The sequence below is a fragment of the Heterodontus francisci genome, chromosome 26 (assembly GCF_036365525.1).
Source record: "Heterodontus francisci isolate sHetFra1 chromosome 26, sHetFra1.hap1, whole genome shotgun sequence".
NCBI lineage: Eukaryota > Metazoa > Chordata > Chondrichthyes > Heterodontiformes > Heterodontidae > Heterodontus > Heterodontus francisci.
The window spans coordinates 47,899,799-47,913,716 of record NC_090396.1 but is presented as its reverse complement, the minus strand read 5'-3'; the positions used below and the strand labels follow the sequence as shown (position 1 = coordinate 47,913,716).

At 39.3% G+C, this 13,918-nt stretch overlaps 1 protein-coding gene across 1 annotated transcript in view; it reads left to right on the top strand.

The window, feature by feature from the left end:
* The window catches only part of lrrc45 (leucine rich repeat containing 45), an 80,175-nt gene that overhangs the window by 22,521 nt on the left and 43,736 nt on the right, over positions 1–13,918 (top strand). Inside the window, exons 7-8 of the mRNA XM_068058176.1 lie at positions 459–571; positions 12,383–12,441. Of these exons, the coding sequence (XP_067914277.1) occupies positions 459–571; positions 12,383–12,441 (172 nt within the window). The remainder of the gene's footprint in view (positions 1–458; positions 572–12,382; positions 12,442–13,918) is intronic.

Below are 13,918 nucleotides of genomic sequence, written 5' to 3'. Positions count from 1 at the left end.
CACCGGAGGCAATCCTGTAAATTAAATGTGTGTTGAGAGGGAGATTTTAACTGCATCATTTGAAATATATGTGGACTTGTGGATAGAACTTCAACTTCAGAGAGGGTGTAAAATGGGCTGCAGTGGATTGGCTGTCCATTATACCCATTCCCGATTGTCATTTCACTATATATATTCACAGGGGGCATGAGTACTTCTGCACATGCCACTCCATCCCAGCTCATGCCCGTGCGTAAAAGGAAAATTGGACAGAGTATATGATGATATTGTGATCTTTTGTAGCCTGATTTATACCTCATTGACGTTGAAAATTCTGTCCAGTGTCCTACACAGGATTGCATTTATAATAAGTTCCCTGATCGTTTAATTGTGCATATCTAGCTGAAGCCCTGTTTTCCTGAATTGTAGAACTGCAGTTCATGTACTCCATATGAACTTTTGTGTTTGTGAACCAACAGAGCAGGCAGTAGATCACAACTCAGATTGTCAAATAGCCTTGAGAGAGAACAGAACTCGATCAAAAGTCCTCAGCAATGAGATCCAGTGTTTGAAAGTGGAAAAAAGCAAGCAGGTAAATTTTCTGCGAGGCACCTTGTGACACTTTTCTATGCTAAATGTGCTATATAAATTCAAGATGTTGTTGAGTACAATCTTTGACCTGACGCAAACTTGTAAGTGGATATCCAAATCTGAGTGTGCCGCATATTGGCAGAAAGTTTTAACCTTTTTAGGTAACTGCAAATTGGAGTAAAAGTGGGAAATGCAATAAGGTGATGTCAAGGTAGTTGGACAGAGTAGGTGGGCTTTGTTCGTGGCCTTAACCACAAATTATTAAAATGTTTTGTGGCGTATGGATTATTGTCTAATAGCAAGTAGAAATATTTCATTACACGGGTTGTTACATTTTTAAGTCTTTAATATTAATGTTTTTGCATCATGGCCCTTGTTCCCTAGAACTGAACTGTAACTTTAATAAACAGATTGATAGTGTGATGTTGCTCAGGGGTTAAATTGACACCCTTATTACTGAAATTTCCTTCTTGAATTTGCCATGAGTTCTTGTGTTCCAGCTTTTGAATAGCAGAAAATAACCAAACTCTGTGATTTGCTTTGTAAGCAATGAAACAAGTTTATTTAAAAGTTAAAATTAAGTAGTAGCAGAAAGTTAATTCAGATTTTGCTAGATTACAGAGCATTTAAATACACCCCCTCAGGTACAAAAATAACAAGGTGAAACACCAGTATCTGTAACATGGAATATTTTTACGTAATGTTTTGCTGAACCACCACAGAGTCTATACGTGACCCCATGGGCTGCAGCAGAGTCAAATGAAGAGCTTTTGTTCTTAGAAAATAAAACTTTGACACAGGAAATCAAAGCTTGTGCTTCATATTTGAACAAACCTTGTTAAATCACTAACGGTTTCCCAAACCTGAACCAGATGTTGATACAAATCTATTTTCATCTTTTACCTGAAGTGTTCATCTGTTAAGCTTCCAACTGCTTTGCAATTAAAATGTATTTGCATAAGAAGAATGCCCTGTCTCCCATATGAGGATGAAATACCAAGCATATCATCTGGTGATGCATTTATATTCCACCTCACCTGGTTCCTGCAGTAAAGAAAATTAAAAATGGATAGCAAACATTTATGCAGCTACTCGAGATTTTTGTATAATTTTAAATAGAACAGATCTCCCTAAAAATAACAGCTGTATAATATAGGTTTGAATAGGTTTATGCATAGGTACAATTATAACATAGGTTGAAAAATAGTGTATGATTTTATTTTAGGTGAGCGAGGAAAATCCCAGGACTGGATTTCTCAAATGAAAAAAAATTCTATGCCATGTTTTGGTAATCTGTAAAGTCTTCATACTGAGAGTAAAAATGCAGCATGAATTATGTAGAAATAATTGAATTGCAGGCGATTTGGGCAAAGTGAAGATGGTAGTGTGACGTCCTAAACCACTGCACAAATATAGCCAGTAATATCTTAATAATTGTGCTGAAAGGGATGATTTACGGCACATCAAAACTGCTGTGTTTCCATGGTAACTGAAACCATGATTGAACGAGTACCTGAAATTATGGCTGTACATCTCACTTTAAAATACTGCTGAGATCAAGTCCGTAATAAATCTCCTGCAGATATAGGGGGAATTCGTGCAACCAAGAGCCAGTGATAAAAAGAAATGCAACAGCATTGTACCTCTGCACTGACGTTATTCTTTGTTCATTCTCCACATAAAATTAAATGGGGATGAGGGAAGCAACCAAATGAACCAGTTACTTCCAGCACAAACTGTACTCAAAGCCTCATTCTGGACTCTCACTTGCACGTAATGTTTTTTTCTTCTATCTGAAGCAGAATTACCTTGTTGCCCTACACGCTAGAAGATTTTTTCAATACTCTCCAACCTCCCTTCCCTTCAGGATTCATCAAGTCAAATTGAGGCTATTTCACAGAATCACAGAATTGTTACAGTGCCGAAGGAAGCCATTCGGCCCATCATGTCCGCACCAGCTCTCTGAAAGAGCAATTTACTCGGGTCCATTCCCCCGCCTTCTCCCCATAACCCTGCACATTGTTTCTTTTCATATAACTGTCTAATTCCCTTTTGAGTGCTTCAATTGAACCTACCTCCACCACACTCTCAGGCAGTGCATTCCAGACCTTAACTACTTGCTGTGTGAAAAATTCTTTCCTCATGAAACCTTTAACCTTTGAACACACCATTAACTAATTTCTGCGTTTTTTTAATTAGACCCCAAACGAAATTAGCACCTTACAACAACATGTACACATTTTCTTTCTTCCTTTGGTAGGAAAGTGACCAGGCCCAGGCCAAGACATGTAATATTTGAGAGGTCACGGGGGTGGAGTGGTGGTGGTAGTGGATAGTGGAATCCTTTATTTGTTTAGTAATTCACCTATTTAATCTGATTATCCAGGTTTTTTTGTATGATTTTGGGTAAGATTTTGTCTACTATTGTTAAATTTGTCTTACAATTGTAATATCTGGCTTTTACCAACCCTTTTGGAAAGAAATTATAATTTGCATATAACTTTGGTTTTCGACTTCTCTTTAGTTAAACCCATTACAAGAGTAGAAGAGCAAAGAAGTCTTGCTACATTGTACATGACTTTGGGGAAACCACATTGGAGTACCATATGCACAATTTTGGCCACCTTATCTAAAGAAGGATATACTTGCCTTGATGACAGTGCAGTAAATGTTCACTAGGTCGATCCAGGGATGAGTGGGTTGACCTGTAATGAGAGGCTGAGTAGAGTGAGCCTATACTGTCTAGGATTTAGAGCAGTGAGGGGTGATCTAATTTAAACATACAAGTTTTTGAGGGGGGGTCAATAGAGTAGATGCTGAGAGACCGTTTCCCCTGGCTAGAGTGTCCAGAATTAGGGTGCATAGTCTCAGGAAAAGGGGTCAATTAATTAATACCGAGATGAGGAATTTCTTCCCTCAGAGGGTTGGGAGTCTTTGAAATTCTCTACCCCAGAGGGCTGTGTGTGTTCAATCATTGAATATATTCACGGTTGAATTAGATAGATTCTTGGAATCAAGAGATATGGGATCGGGCGAGAAAGTGGAGTTGCGGTTGAAGATCAACCACGATCTTACTGAGTAATGGAGCAGGCTCAAGGGGCCGTACAGCCTACTGCTACTCCTATTTCTTCGATGTTACTTAACATAGACTTTTACAGCACAGCGGCTGTTTGGCCTATTGGATTCTGCTAACTATCAAATAACTTCACTTAGTCCCATTCCTTTTCCCATCTGATAGGATACTCCAAGTCTTAACACATTTCAATAAAATGTTCTAAATGTTTCAGATGTTTGTCACTTAGTAGGAAAGATGTCTGGTTCAGACTATACAGACAAGTGGTTCTGAAAGGTAAATTGAGAGTACATGCTGCTATCTTTCAGCAATGTTATGGTCATTGACACTCTAGCTGGAAAGTTGTCATCGTTTCAGAACCTCTTTTACAGAAAGTGAGCTAACTGCTGACCCACCAGACTAGTTTATTGAGTAATAATCTTGAATGTCTGTGCAACCTAACCGAAAGTAAACTTGCTCTCATGGCATTGGATGGTCCAGATTGGTTATTTTGGGGTTGGAGAGGGGATGAGGGGTTAATTGGCCCAGGCCAAGACATGTAATTATTGAGTTTTGGCATGATAAGTATTTCATCCTGTTTTACTATACTGCGGAGCACATCCTACTGTACTATATACCTTAGAGGTGAGTACACAACGTTTCTGTGAGATAGACTCAACTTCACACAAATTTTGTGTTGCAGACAATATTCTGGGTTCAGTGTTATCAAGACAGTCGATAAAGTTCTTTTTATTTTATGAACTGAAGAATTGTAAGTTTTAATGTAATCTAGTAGTATTTTCTGGCGATTAATCTTTTGATGCTGCTACATTTTTCTTTTAGTAAATTTGATTCATAGATTTTGGTATAAGCCACACAGGCTGACAGAGTGATTATTCTTCTATTATTTGAAGACTAGGAAGGTATTAGAAGGTTCATGTTCCTTCCAGTGAATAAATTACAATAATAAAGGTAGGCTTCATTACTAGATATTGTGCATTTAAGGTTACATTTAGACTCCTAGGGAGCAAGGGTTTGTTTATGGGAATGTGCAAAAAATGCAATCTGCAATTGGTAACAACCATATATAATATGAATAATTACATTACATTTAAATGATGAACTCTCCTGCCTTTCAAAAGAAAATGTCCTACTGTGGAGGAGATGGGCATAAACAAAAGCCATGTCTATCTAATAACAGTGTTCAAAGTTCTGAGGGGCTTTGATAGATATGAATAAACCATTTCAAATGGCAGGAGGGTCGGTAACCAGACGCCACCGATTTAATTGGCAGAAGAATCCAGGGGTGCAATTAGGATTTTTTTTTGTGCAGGGAGTTAGGATCTGGAATGCAGATTCAATAGTCATTTTCAAAAGGACATTGAATATATACTTATAAAGGAGAAATCTGCAGGTTATGGGGAAAGAGTGCTTTCAAATTATAGGCACAGACATACTGGGCTGAATAGCCTCCTTCTGTGGTATAGGATTCGATGTCTATTTTTGGAAATGTATCTTCTGTGTTTTAATTTGAACCTTTCACTGGTCTGAGCTTTCATTTAAAATCTCTACATTGAAATAATATGCATTAACCTGATATGTTGCAAATTAAAATCCTCTTTCAATCTGTACAAATGTGTGTCCTGGCCAATATTTATCCCTTAATCGACATCACAAAAAATTACCTAGTCATTATCACATTGCTATTTGTGGGAGTTTGCTGTGCCCAAATTGGCTGCCACGTTTCCTTCATTACAGCAGTGACTACACTTCAAAAGTACTTCATTGCCTTTAAAACACTTTGAGATGTCCAGTGGTCGTGAAAGGCGCTATGTAAATGCAAGTCTTTCTTTTGTTCAAAGGTATCTTGAATGAAAAGCCTCCACTCTATTGTGTAATTTTAAAGCATGTGTATAGCTTGTTGATTGGAGTGGAGCTTTTGATAGATTTGATTTGATTGGAATTGCATCTTGATGACACCACTCTGTACAATGCAAGTGCATGTGTGACTGTAATTACATGCTGTCAAGTGCATACTGATTATTTTGTGGTTGTATGTGACTAATGAATGTAATTAGAACTGAGTTTCAGGTTCCCTTTTACTTAAATGCTACTATTAACGTCTTGATTGTCTGCCTGTGACTGAATCCTACTGGGATGGCAGAGAGGTGATTTTTTAAAATTATAAATCTGCTATTTAACTAATTGGTAGAAGAGAGAGACCAGACAACATTTTTTGAGGGGGATGGTCACCAGCATATAGAAGTATAAAAGAGGAATGAGGTGCATCAAGGATTGAGAGTGTTGGATAGTACTAGAGAAGGACGTAGTACCATATTCGATTGGAGCAGACTAAAAAGGAATACGAGGAATACAAAGACAGGATTTACAATGCATGTATGTAACTGCACAAAGTGTGGTGAATAAGGTTGGTGAGCTGCAAGCACAAATAGCCGTGTGGGAATATGATGTGGCCGTAATGGAAACGTGGTTTAAAAATGGTGAGGACTGGGCACTTAATATTCAAAGATACAAAGTGTTCAGAATTAAGGAAGGAGAAAGGGGAGGTGGGATGGTAGTACTATGCAGGGAAGCCATTGTATTGTTGGAAAAAGAGGATGTCCTTGAGGAGGTAAAGACAGAATCCATATGATTAGAGTTGAAAAGCAAAGATGCTATGATCACACTTCTGGGGGTATTCTGCAGGCCTTCAAATATTTTATTTTATTTTTATTTTTATTTAGAGATACAGCACTGAAACAGGCCCTTCGGCCCACCGAGTCTGTGAGAGGAGAAAATCTGCAGGGAAATCCTAGAGATGTGCAAGCACTACAGTGTGGTTATATTGGGTGACTTTAATTACTCATATCGATTGGGATAATGTTAGAGTAAAGGGTAAGGATAGGGAGGATTTTCTGAACTATGTTCAGGAGAACTTCTTTGACCAATATGTCCTCGGTCCAAATAGGAAGGAGGTAATTTTGGATCTGGTGCTGGGGAATGAGGTCGGTCAAGTGGACTGAGTGTTTGTGGGGGAACACTCTGGTAAGAGTGATCATTGTATCATAAGGTTTAGATTAATAATGGAGAAGAGCAAGGAACAATCTAAAGTAGAACTTCTAAATTAGAAGAGGGCTAACTTCAATAGGATGAGAGGGGATCTAGCCAGGGTAAAATCGAACCAAAGATTGACGGGAAAAGCTCTACTTGAGCAGTGGGTGATCGTTAAAGAGAAGATGCTTCAAGTACAGGCTAGGTACATTCCAACAAGGGGGAAAGGTAAGGGAATCAAAACCAGGGCTCCTTGGATGACAAGGGAGATGGAGAATATGATGAAACAAAAAAAGAGGGTGTATTGTCAGGTGAATTTGTCAAGCAAGAACCAGGCCAAATACAATAAGTTGAGAGGGGGTGAAGAGGAAAATATGACTGGCAAAGAGAGAATATGAGAAAGAATGGCAGTCAACATAAAAAGGAACCCAAAAATTTCCTACTGTCATGTAAATATTTAGCAGATAGTAAGAGGCAGGGTGGGGCCTTTTAGGGACAAAGAGGATGATATATGCTTAGAGGCACAAGGCAAGGCGAGAATACTTGGGGTACTTTGTATCAGTGTTTACGAAGGAAGAAGATGCTGATAAAATATCAGTAAAAGCGGAAATGGTAGAAGTAATGGTTGAGGTGAAAATTGATAGGCAGGATATACTAGAAAGGCTGGTTATGTTTAGAGTGGATAAGTCACCTTGTCTGGATGGCTTGCATCCCAGTTTGCTAAAGGAAGTGGAAGTGGAGATAGCAGAAGAGCTTGCCCTAATCTTCCAATCTTGCCTAGATATGGGGGAGGTGCCAGAGGATTGGAGAATAGCAAATGTGAAACCCTTGTTCAAGAAAGAGTGTAAGGACATTTCTAGTAACTACAAATAAGTCAGTTTAACATCTGTGGTGGGTAAGGTTTTAGAAATAATAATCAGGGGGGAAAAAATCAACAGACATTTGGAGAGGTTTGAGCTAATTAAGGAGAGCCAGTGCGGATTTGTATAAGGCGGATTGTGTTTGACTAATTAATTTTTTTTAAATCAAGTAACAGATAGTTGATGAAGGGAAAGCAATGGATGTTGTCCACATGGATTTTAAGAAAGCCTTTGACAAAATACAACACAAAAGTCTGGTTAACAAAATTGAGGCTTATGGAATAGGAGAGTTGATGTCAGCTTGGAATAAAATTGGCTTCAAGACAGAAAGCAGCGAGTCATGGTAAATGGTTGTTTTTCAGACTGGAGGATGGTAGACATTGGTGTTCCCCAAGGTTCTGTGCCAGGACCACTGCTTTTTTGATATATATAATGATTTGGATCTTGGAATACAGAGTAAAATTTCAAAATTCGACGATGAAATCAAACTCGGTGGCAGGCGGTGAGGATGTTATCAGTCGACTGCAACAGGACATAGATAGGCTAGCATGGGCAGACAAGTGGCAGATGGAATCTAATACAGCGAAGTGTGATGTGATGTATTTTGGCAAAAGGGATAGTGAGAGATGATATAAACTAAATGGTACAGTTCTAAAGAGTGCACAAGGACAGAGGGTCCCAGGGGTGGTGTTCATGTGAGATCTTTGAAGGTGGCAGGACATATTGAGAGAGTAGTTAGCAAAGCAAAGTTCTGGTCACCACATATGAGGGAGGATGTGCGGGTCCTTGAGAGGGTGCAGAGGATATTTACCAGAATGGTTCCAGGAAGGAGGGATTTTAGCTACAAGGTGAGGCTGGAGAAGCTGGATTTGTTATCCTTGGAGCAAAGGAGATTGAGGGGAGATTTGATGGAGGTATAGAAAATTATGACAGGTTTAGATAGGGTAGACAAAGAAAAACTATTCCATTAGCTGATGGTACAAGGACGAGGGGACACAGATTTAAGATGTTGGGAAAGAGATGCAGGAGGAATATTGGGAAGAGCATTTTTATGCAGCTAGTGGTAGTGACCTGGAACTCGCTGCCTACGAGGGTGGTAGCTTCGGAGACGATGAATGATTTCAAAAAGAAATTGGGTGAGCACTTGAGGGAGATAAACCTGCAGGGCTACGGGGACGTAGCTGGGGAGTGGGACTGATTGGATTGCTCTACAGAAAGCCGGCATGGACTCAATGGGCCAAATGGCTGTCTCCTGTGCCATTATGATTCTAAGACTGTGAAACAGACTTGATATGAAATTTGGTCTTACATAACCGATGGCAATTGATGCAAAAATTTACACTAGTGCCCAAGAGTTGGCAGTCCTCTGAATTAAGCTAAATTTTCCAACTTGAACCCTTGTTGGTTTCATCCCTGTGGGGATCTCAAATTAGCTAGATATGAAATTATTTTACTTAATATTGCTGCAAAAATACTGCTGTGCATTGTTAAAATGTATAATAACTCCTAATTTGTTTTGGGGAACTCAGGAAAAATTTGAAGATCATGTAGCTTTTTCGCAGATGTAGTTTACAATGGAACAAAACCAAATTTATTATGTTTGGAAGTTGTTTAGTACAGTATTCTGTTGTTACTGGGATCTGGATTTACAAATATCAGTCCCCAGCTACTCTTCAGAATCATCAGCTATTGAGAAATTGAAGGCTAGGGAATGAGCATGTTAAAGCTAGCTTTGGTTTTCCTGATATGAACATTCCAAGTACTTTTAGCACTAAATAACTTCAGGAAGAACAATGGACTTGTCTGTTGAGTTGCAGCAAAGTTTAGAAACAAAGAATTTAACTTGGTAATTGTACTCATGAGGAATTGGGAATTGCTGTAATTGGATAATTTTAATTGTTTCCATTGAAATTCTGTCAGATTTTGAGATTGCAGATAAATTAAATTAATTGATAGATCCCATAGTTCTGAATGTGTAGGTGGCACGATGTCATGAATCGGTTACGCTAAATGATTTTATTTTGTAAGTGCTCAGATTATGTAATGGCAGTATAGGTCACAAAATAGACTGAATGCCCTTATTCATCCTTAACTATCTTGGCTCAACCATCCAAGTCATTTCAGCATCCAACTGTTTCTTATGCAAATCCAGGATTTTTGCTTCACTACCATATCCAGAAGTCCATTCCAATTCTTTAGAAAGAGTCATAGAGAGATACAGCACTGAAACAGGCCCTTCGGCCCACTGAGTCTGTGCCGACCATCAACCACCCATTTATACTAATCCTACATTAATCCCATATTTCCTACCACATCCCCACAGTTCTCCTACCACCTACCTACACTAGGGGCAATTTACAATGGCCAATTTACCTATCAACCTGCAAGTCTTTGGCTGTGGGAGGAAACCAGAGCACCCAGCAGAAACCCGCGCGGTCACAGGGAGAACTTGCAAACCCCGCACAGGCAGTACCCAGAACTGAACCCGGGTCGCTGGAGCTGTGAGGTTGTGGTGCTAACCACTGCGCCACTGTGCCGTCCTTTTTTCTATTCTAAAGGTTTTTCCTTATGTTCCCTCTAATCCTTCTACCAATCACCTTAAATCTCTGCCCCCGGTAATTGACCTCTCCGCTAGGGGAAACAGGTCAGATTAAGAAGAATTTTCCAACATCAACTTTAAATTTTCCTTTTACTAGGTTGGCCCCTTGTGTGTTTTTCCTACTGTGATGGTTTATTTTGAAATTGTATTCTGATCTACTTTCTCTATACTGTTTACTATCTGAGTTATCTTTATGCTCTTACCTGTCGAGTTAACTCTTTTCAAGGATGAAATAGCAAAGTTTCTTCAGGCTTTAAACTGGTGGAAGTTCTTAAGTATCTTTTCATGTTTCCATGACTAAAACCAGATGTAGTCCTCAAGATTCAGTTTGCTATCTTTCGTATGTTTGTACTTACCTGTTCTGGCTATATAGTTCAGCGTTCTGCATGTTCTTGCTCCTCCCTATCTCCTAACCTCCTCCCACCATATAACCCTCTGAGATCTCTGTGCTCCTCTAATTCTGGCCTCTTGCCCATCTCTAATTTTAATTTAGGCATCATTGGTGGCTCTGCCATCAGCTGCCGAGCCCTACACTCTGGAATTCCCTCCCTAAACCTGCCTGCTTCTCTTTCCTCCTTTAAGACGCTTCTTAAAACCTACCTCTTCCTCCAAGCTTTTGGTCATCTAACCTAATATCTTGCGTGGCTTGATGTCCAATTTTGTTTGATAACACTCTTGTGCAGTGCCTCTGGGTGTTAAAAATGCTTTATAAATGCGAGTTGTTGTTGATGAGTGAATAGGTTGAGCATTGTGCCTCCTAAAACCCCTCAATCTCTTTCAATTTCATTTGTAACTATTTCAACCACATTTCATGCAATACTTAAGTCATCCATTTATTCATGTGTGCAATACTTTTGCACTCTTTGATATAACATTTAATCTGCCTTGGTTTTGCCCCTTGTATGGTTTGTCTAACACCTTTTGTGATTCGCCAGTTGCCTCCGTAGATTCAGCTACCATTTCTCACCAATCCTGCTATATTTTTGAATTGGAGCACTTTACATTGAGCTTCTGAATCCAAGTCATTAATATGAATTAGAGGCAGTTTGGGGTCCCAGCCACAATCCCTGAGCCTCCCCACTCAGCTCTTACTCTCTCTCCCCCACCCCCACCCCCCCCACCTCCAAATGACATGACTGTTATCAAGTACCCTCTGCTTTTTACACAATCAATTAGTTTTATCCATTCACAACTTTTACTGTGACTTTTATATTGAATTCCTCCCACTTTCAAACCCTTCATGTAGAATGTTGTTAAATGTTTTTTGACACTGAAGATATATCACATTATAGGACTTCTACATCTGGGATGTCATTTGTCAAAAAAAAGCTAAGACAAGTGTACCCTTGTCTTTTTCATAAATTGCTAAATAATGTGGAAATAAAAAAGCACACTACTGTAAAGGATAATGTTATGATTTAACGGTTAAAATACGTTGTCACAGCTCAAGTACAAAGACCTGGTATGCAGTATTCTTGATCTGGAATTGTTCAATACTGATATTGGGTGTCCAAAGTAGAAAAACATTCCATTTCTCTGTACTGGCATCTGTCCACATAATGTGTGCATAAATATTTTTTTGAAAATCTATTGTTGCTGAGAAAAAATGTCATGCTGTTGAAGCTTTTCGTCTTACACTCATCAGGAAAGACGCAAGAATGCCAAATTTCAAAGGGAGCAACAATTTATACTGCATGAGGAAAGGGGTGCTGATTAGTTGACAAGTTAACTCTGGTCGAGGCGTTGCCATGGAGAAGGCACCAGGGAACGATTGTCCCCCATGCTTTGTTTGATTTAAAAAAGGTGCAATCCCTGGGCATGTTCATTTTGCCTGCAGAGGATAGGTCCCTGCATATGAAATGCTTCAACCAGAGTCGACTTACTTATGGTCCTTCCAGGTCGCCGGTGGAAACCAAGAAAAATGCCCATGCCTTGCTTTACACAGATTAACTTTTTGAGCGCTGTAACACTATTGTTGAACTAATATTTTATTCAGAAAAGGAGATTACATTATTTCATATTCTTCCTTTTACAAATCTGTATTTGAAATTTACTAATGGGCCTGGTATTTTCCACCATTGCGTATTTTGAAACCTGCAAAGGCTATTTATTCGGAGGAATATTGGCATTTGTAGGTTTCAGGATTTTACAATGTTCAATTTTTCATGAGTTTGATGTTGAGCTTGTTCTGAGTAACTGCTTCATTAGGCATGTAATTACTGCTCCATTCTCTCTCTAACTCATTTGTAGTTCCTTAATATGATGGGTGTAATTGATCATCAAAAAGAGGAATTGACAAGAAGCAGCAGGTCAGTGAAATCTTTTCAGCCTGAGATGTTACTTTAGAAATGTCCTTCAAATTAGGCTTTTCATTATCTTTTACGCTGGACCTTGATCAGATCAAGGAGAAAGCTTTCTCTTAGTGTTCTGTTCATTCTGTGCGTAAGAGGGAAAAGATGAAAACCAGAAAGAAAGATGTCTTGTACCTTTCTAAAAGATTTTTAAAAAAAGCTTCTGATTTTTAGAACGGAATGGGGGGAGGGGGCTGCACTTTTTAGCTGAGTGCACTTCTGTACTTAGAAACATAGAATGGTTATAGCATGGAAGGAAGCTGTAAGATTAATTTTGTGCAAGGGATTCGTACTGACAACCAAAAGTAGAAATTCTCTTTTATTGCCACTCAGCATAGATCAACACATTAGTGTTTAGGAAGCAAATTACAATACTGAACAGATTATATGCGCAGTGGTTAGCACCGTAGCCTCACAGCTCCAGCGACCCGGGTTCAATTCTGGGTATTGCCTGTGCGGAGTTTGCAAGTTCTCCCTGTGACCGCGTGGGTTTTCGCCGGGTGCTCCGGTTTCCTCCCACAGCCAAAGACTTGCAGGTTGCTAGGTAAATTGGCCATTATAAATTGCCCCTAGTCTTGGTAGGTGGTAAGGGAAGGTGGGGATGTGGTAGGAATATGGGATTAGTGTAGGATTAGTATAAATGGGTGGTTGATGGTCGGCACAGACTCGGTGGGCCGAAGGGCATGTTTCAGTGCTGTATCTCTAAATAAATAAATAAAAAGATACTGGGCAGAGCAGCATACATTATTCTCACTCGTTCACTTTTCTTCTCCCCTCTGTCCTGTTTTGATAGCAAGGCAAGCGTTCAGCTTCAGACAGCATTTGCTCAGGATATGGAACTCATTTTGTGATTTCGATCTCCATACCTTTTGTTAGGAATTCACCCTTCTATCCCTGTGTCATTACTACCTGACCTCATAATTCCAATCACATGTTCCCCTTCTTAATTGTACCTCTCTGCACATATACTTTGCACACTTCCCCAGTTCCTGGGCACATCTTGTATGGGCATCCTTATTCTTCTGTCTCCTTTGGCTTTGTGGTTTCACTGTCTGGCCTATCACAGTCACTCATAGTAATGGTTATCAGTTCAATTTAGCAGTTCATCATAAGCAATGGCAGCTGTTTATGTAATTCAAAAGTTTAAATCAATCATGGATTACTAGCACTTTGCTAAAAATGACTAAAGTGTCTGCACAATGAGTTTTTAATAGTTTTTGTCCAAACATGCAGTTTATATTCTAAAAAGGTCCCTCAAGCAGCTGCACTTGTAAAATTATGTAAATCATCACATTAGTGCAGGCAATAAGACAAACACTAGTTAAATGAGTAAAAGGATTATTTGTAAGCATGTCAATCCATGATCTTACAACACTATCCAGACCGCCGTGTCCTTGCCGGCACTCTGAAGAGCAACTCAACTAGTCCTAATCCC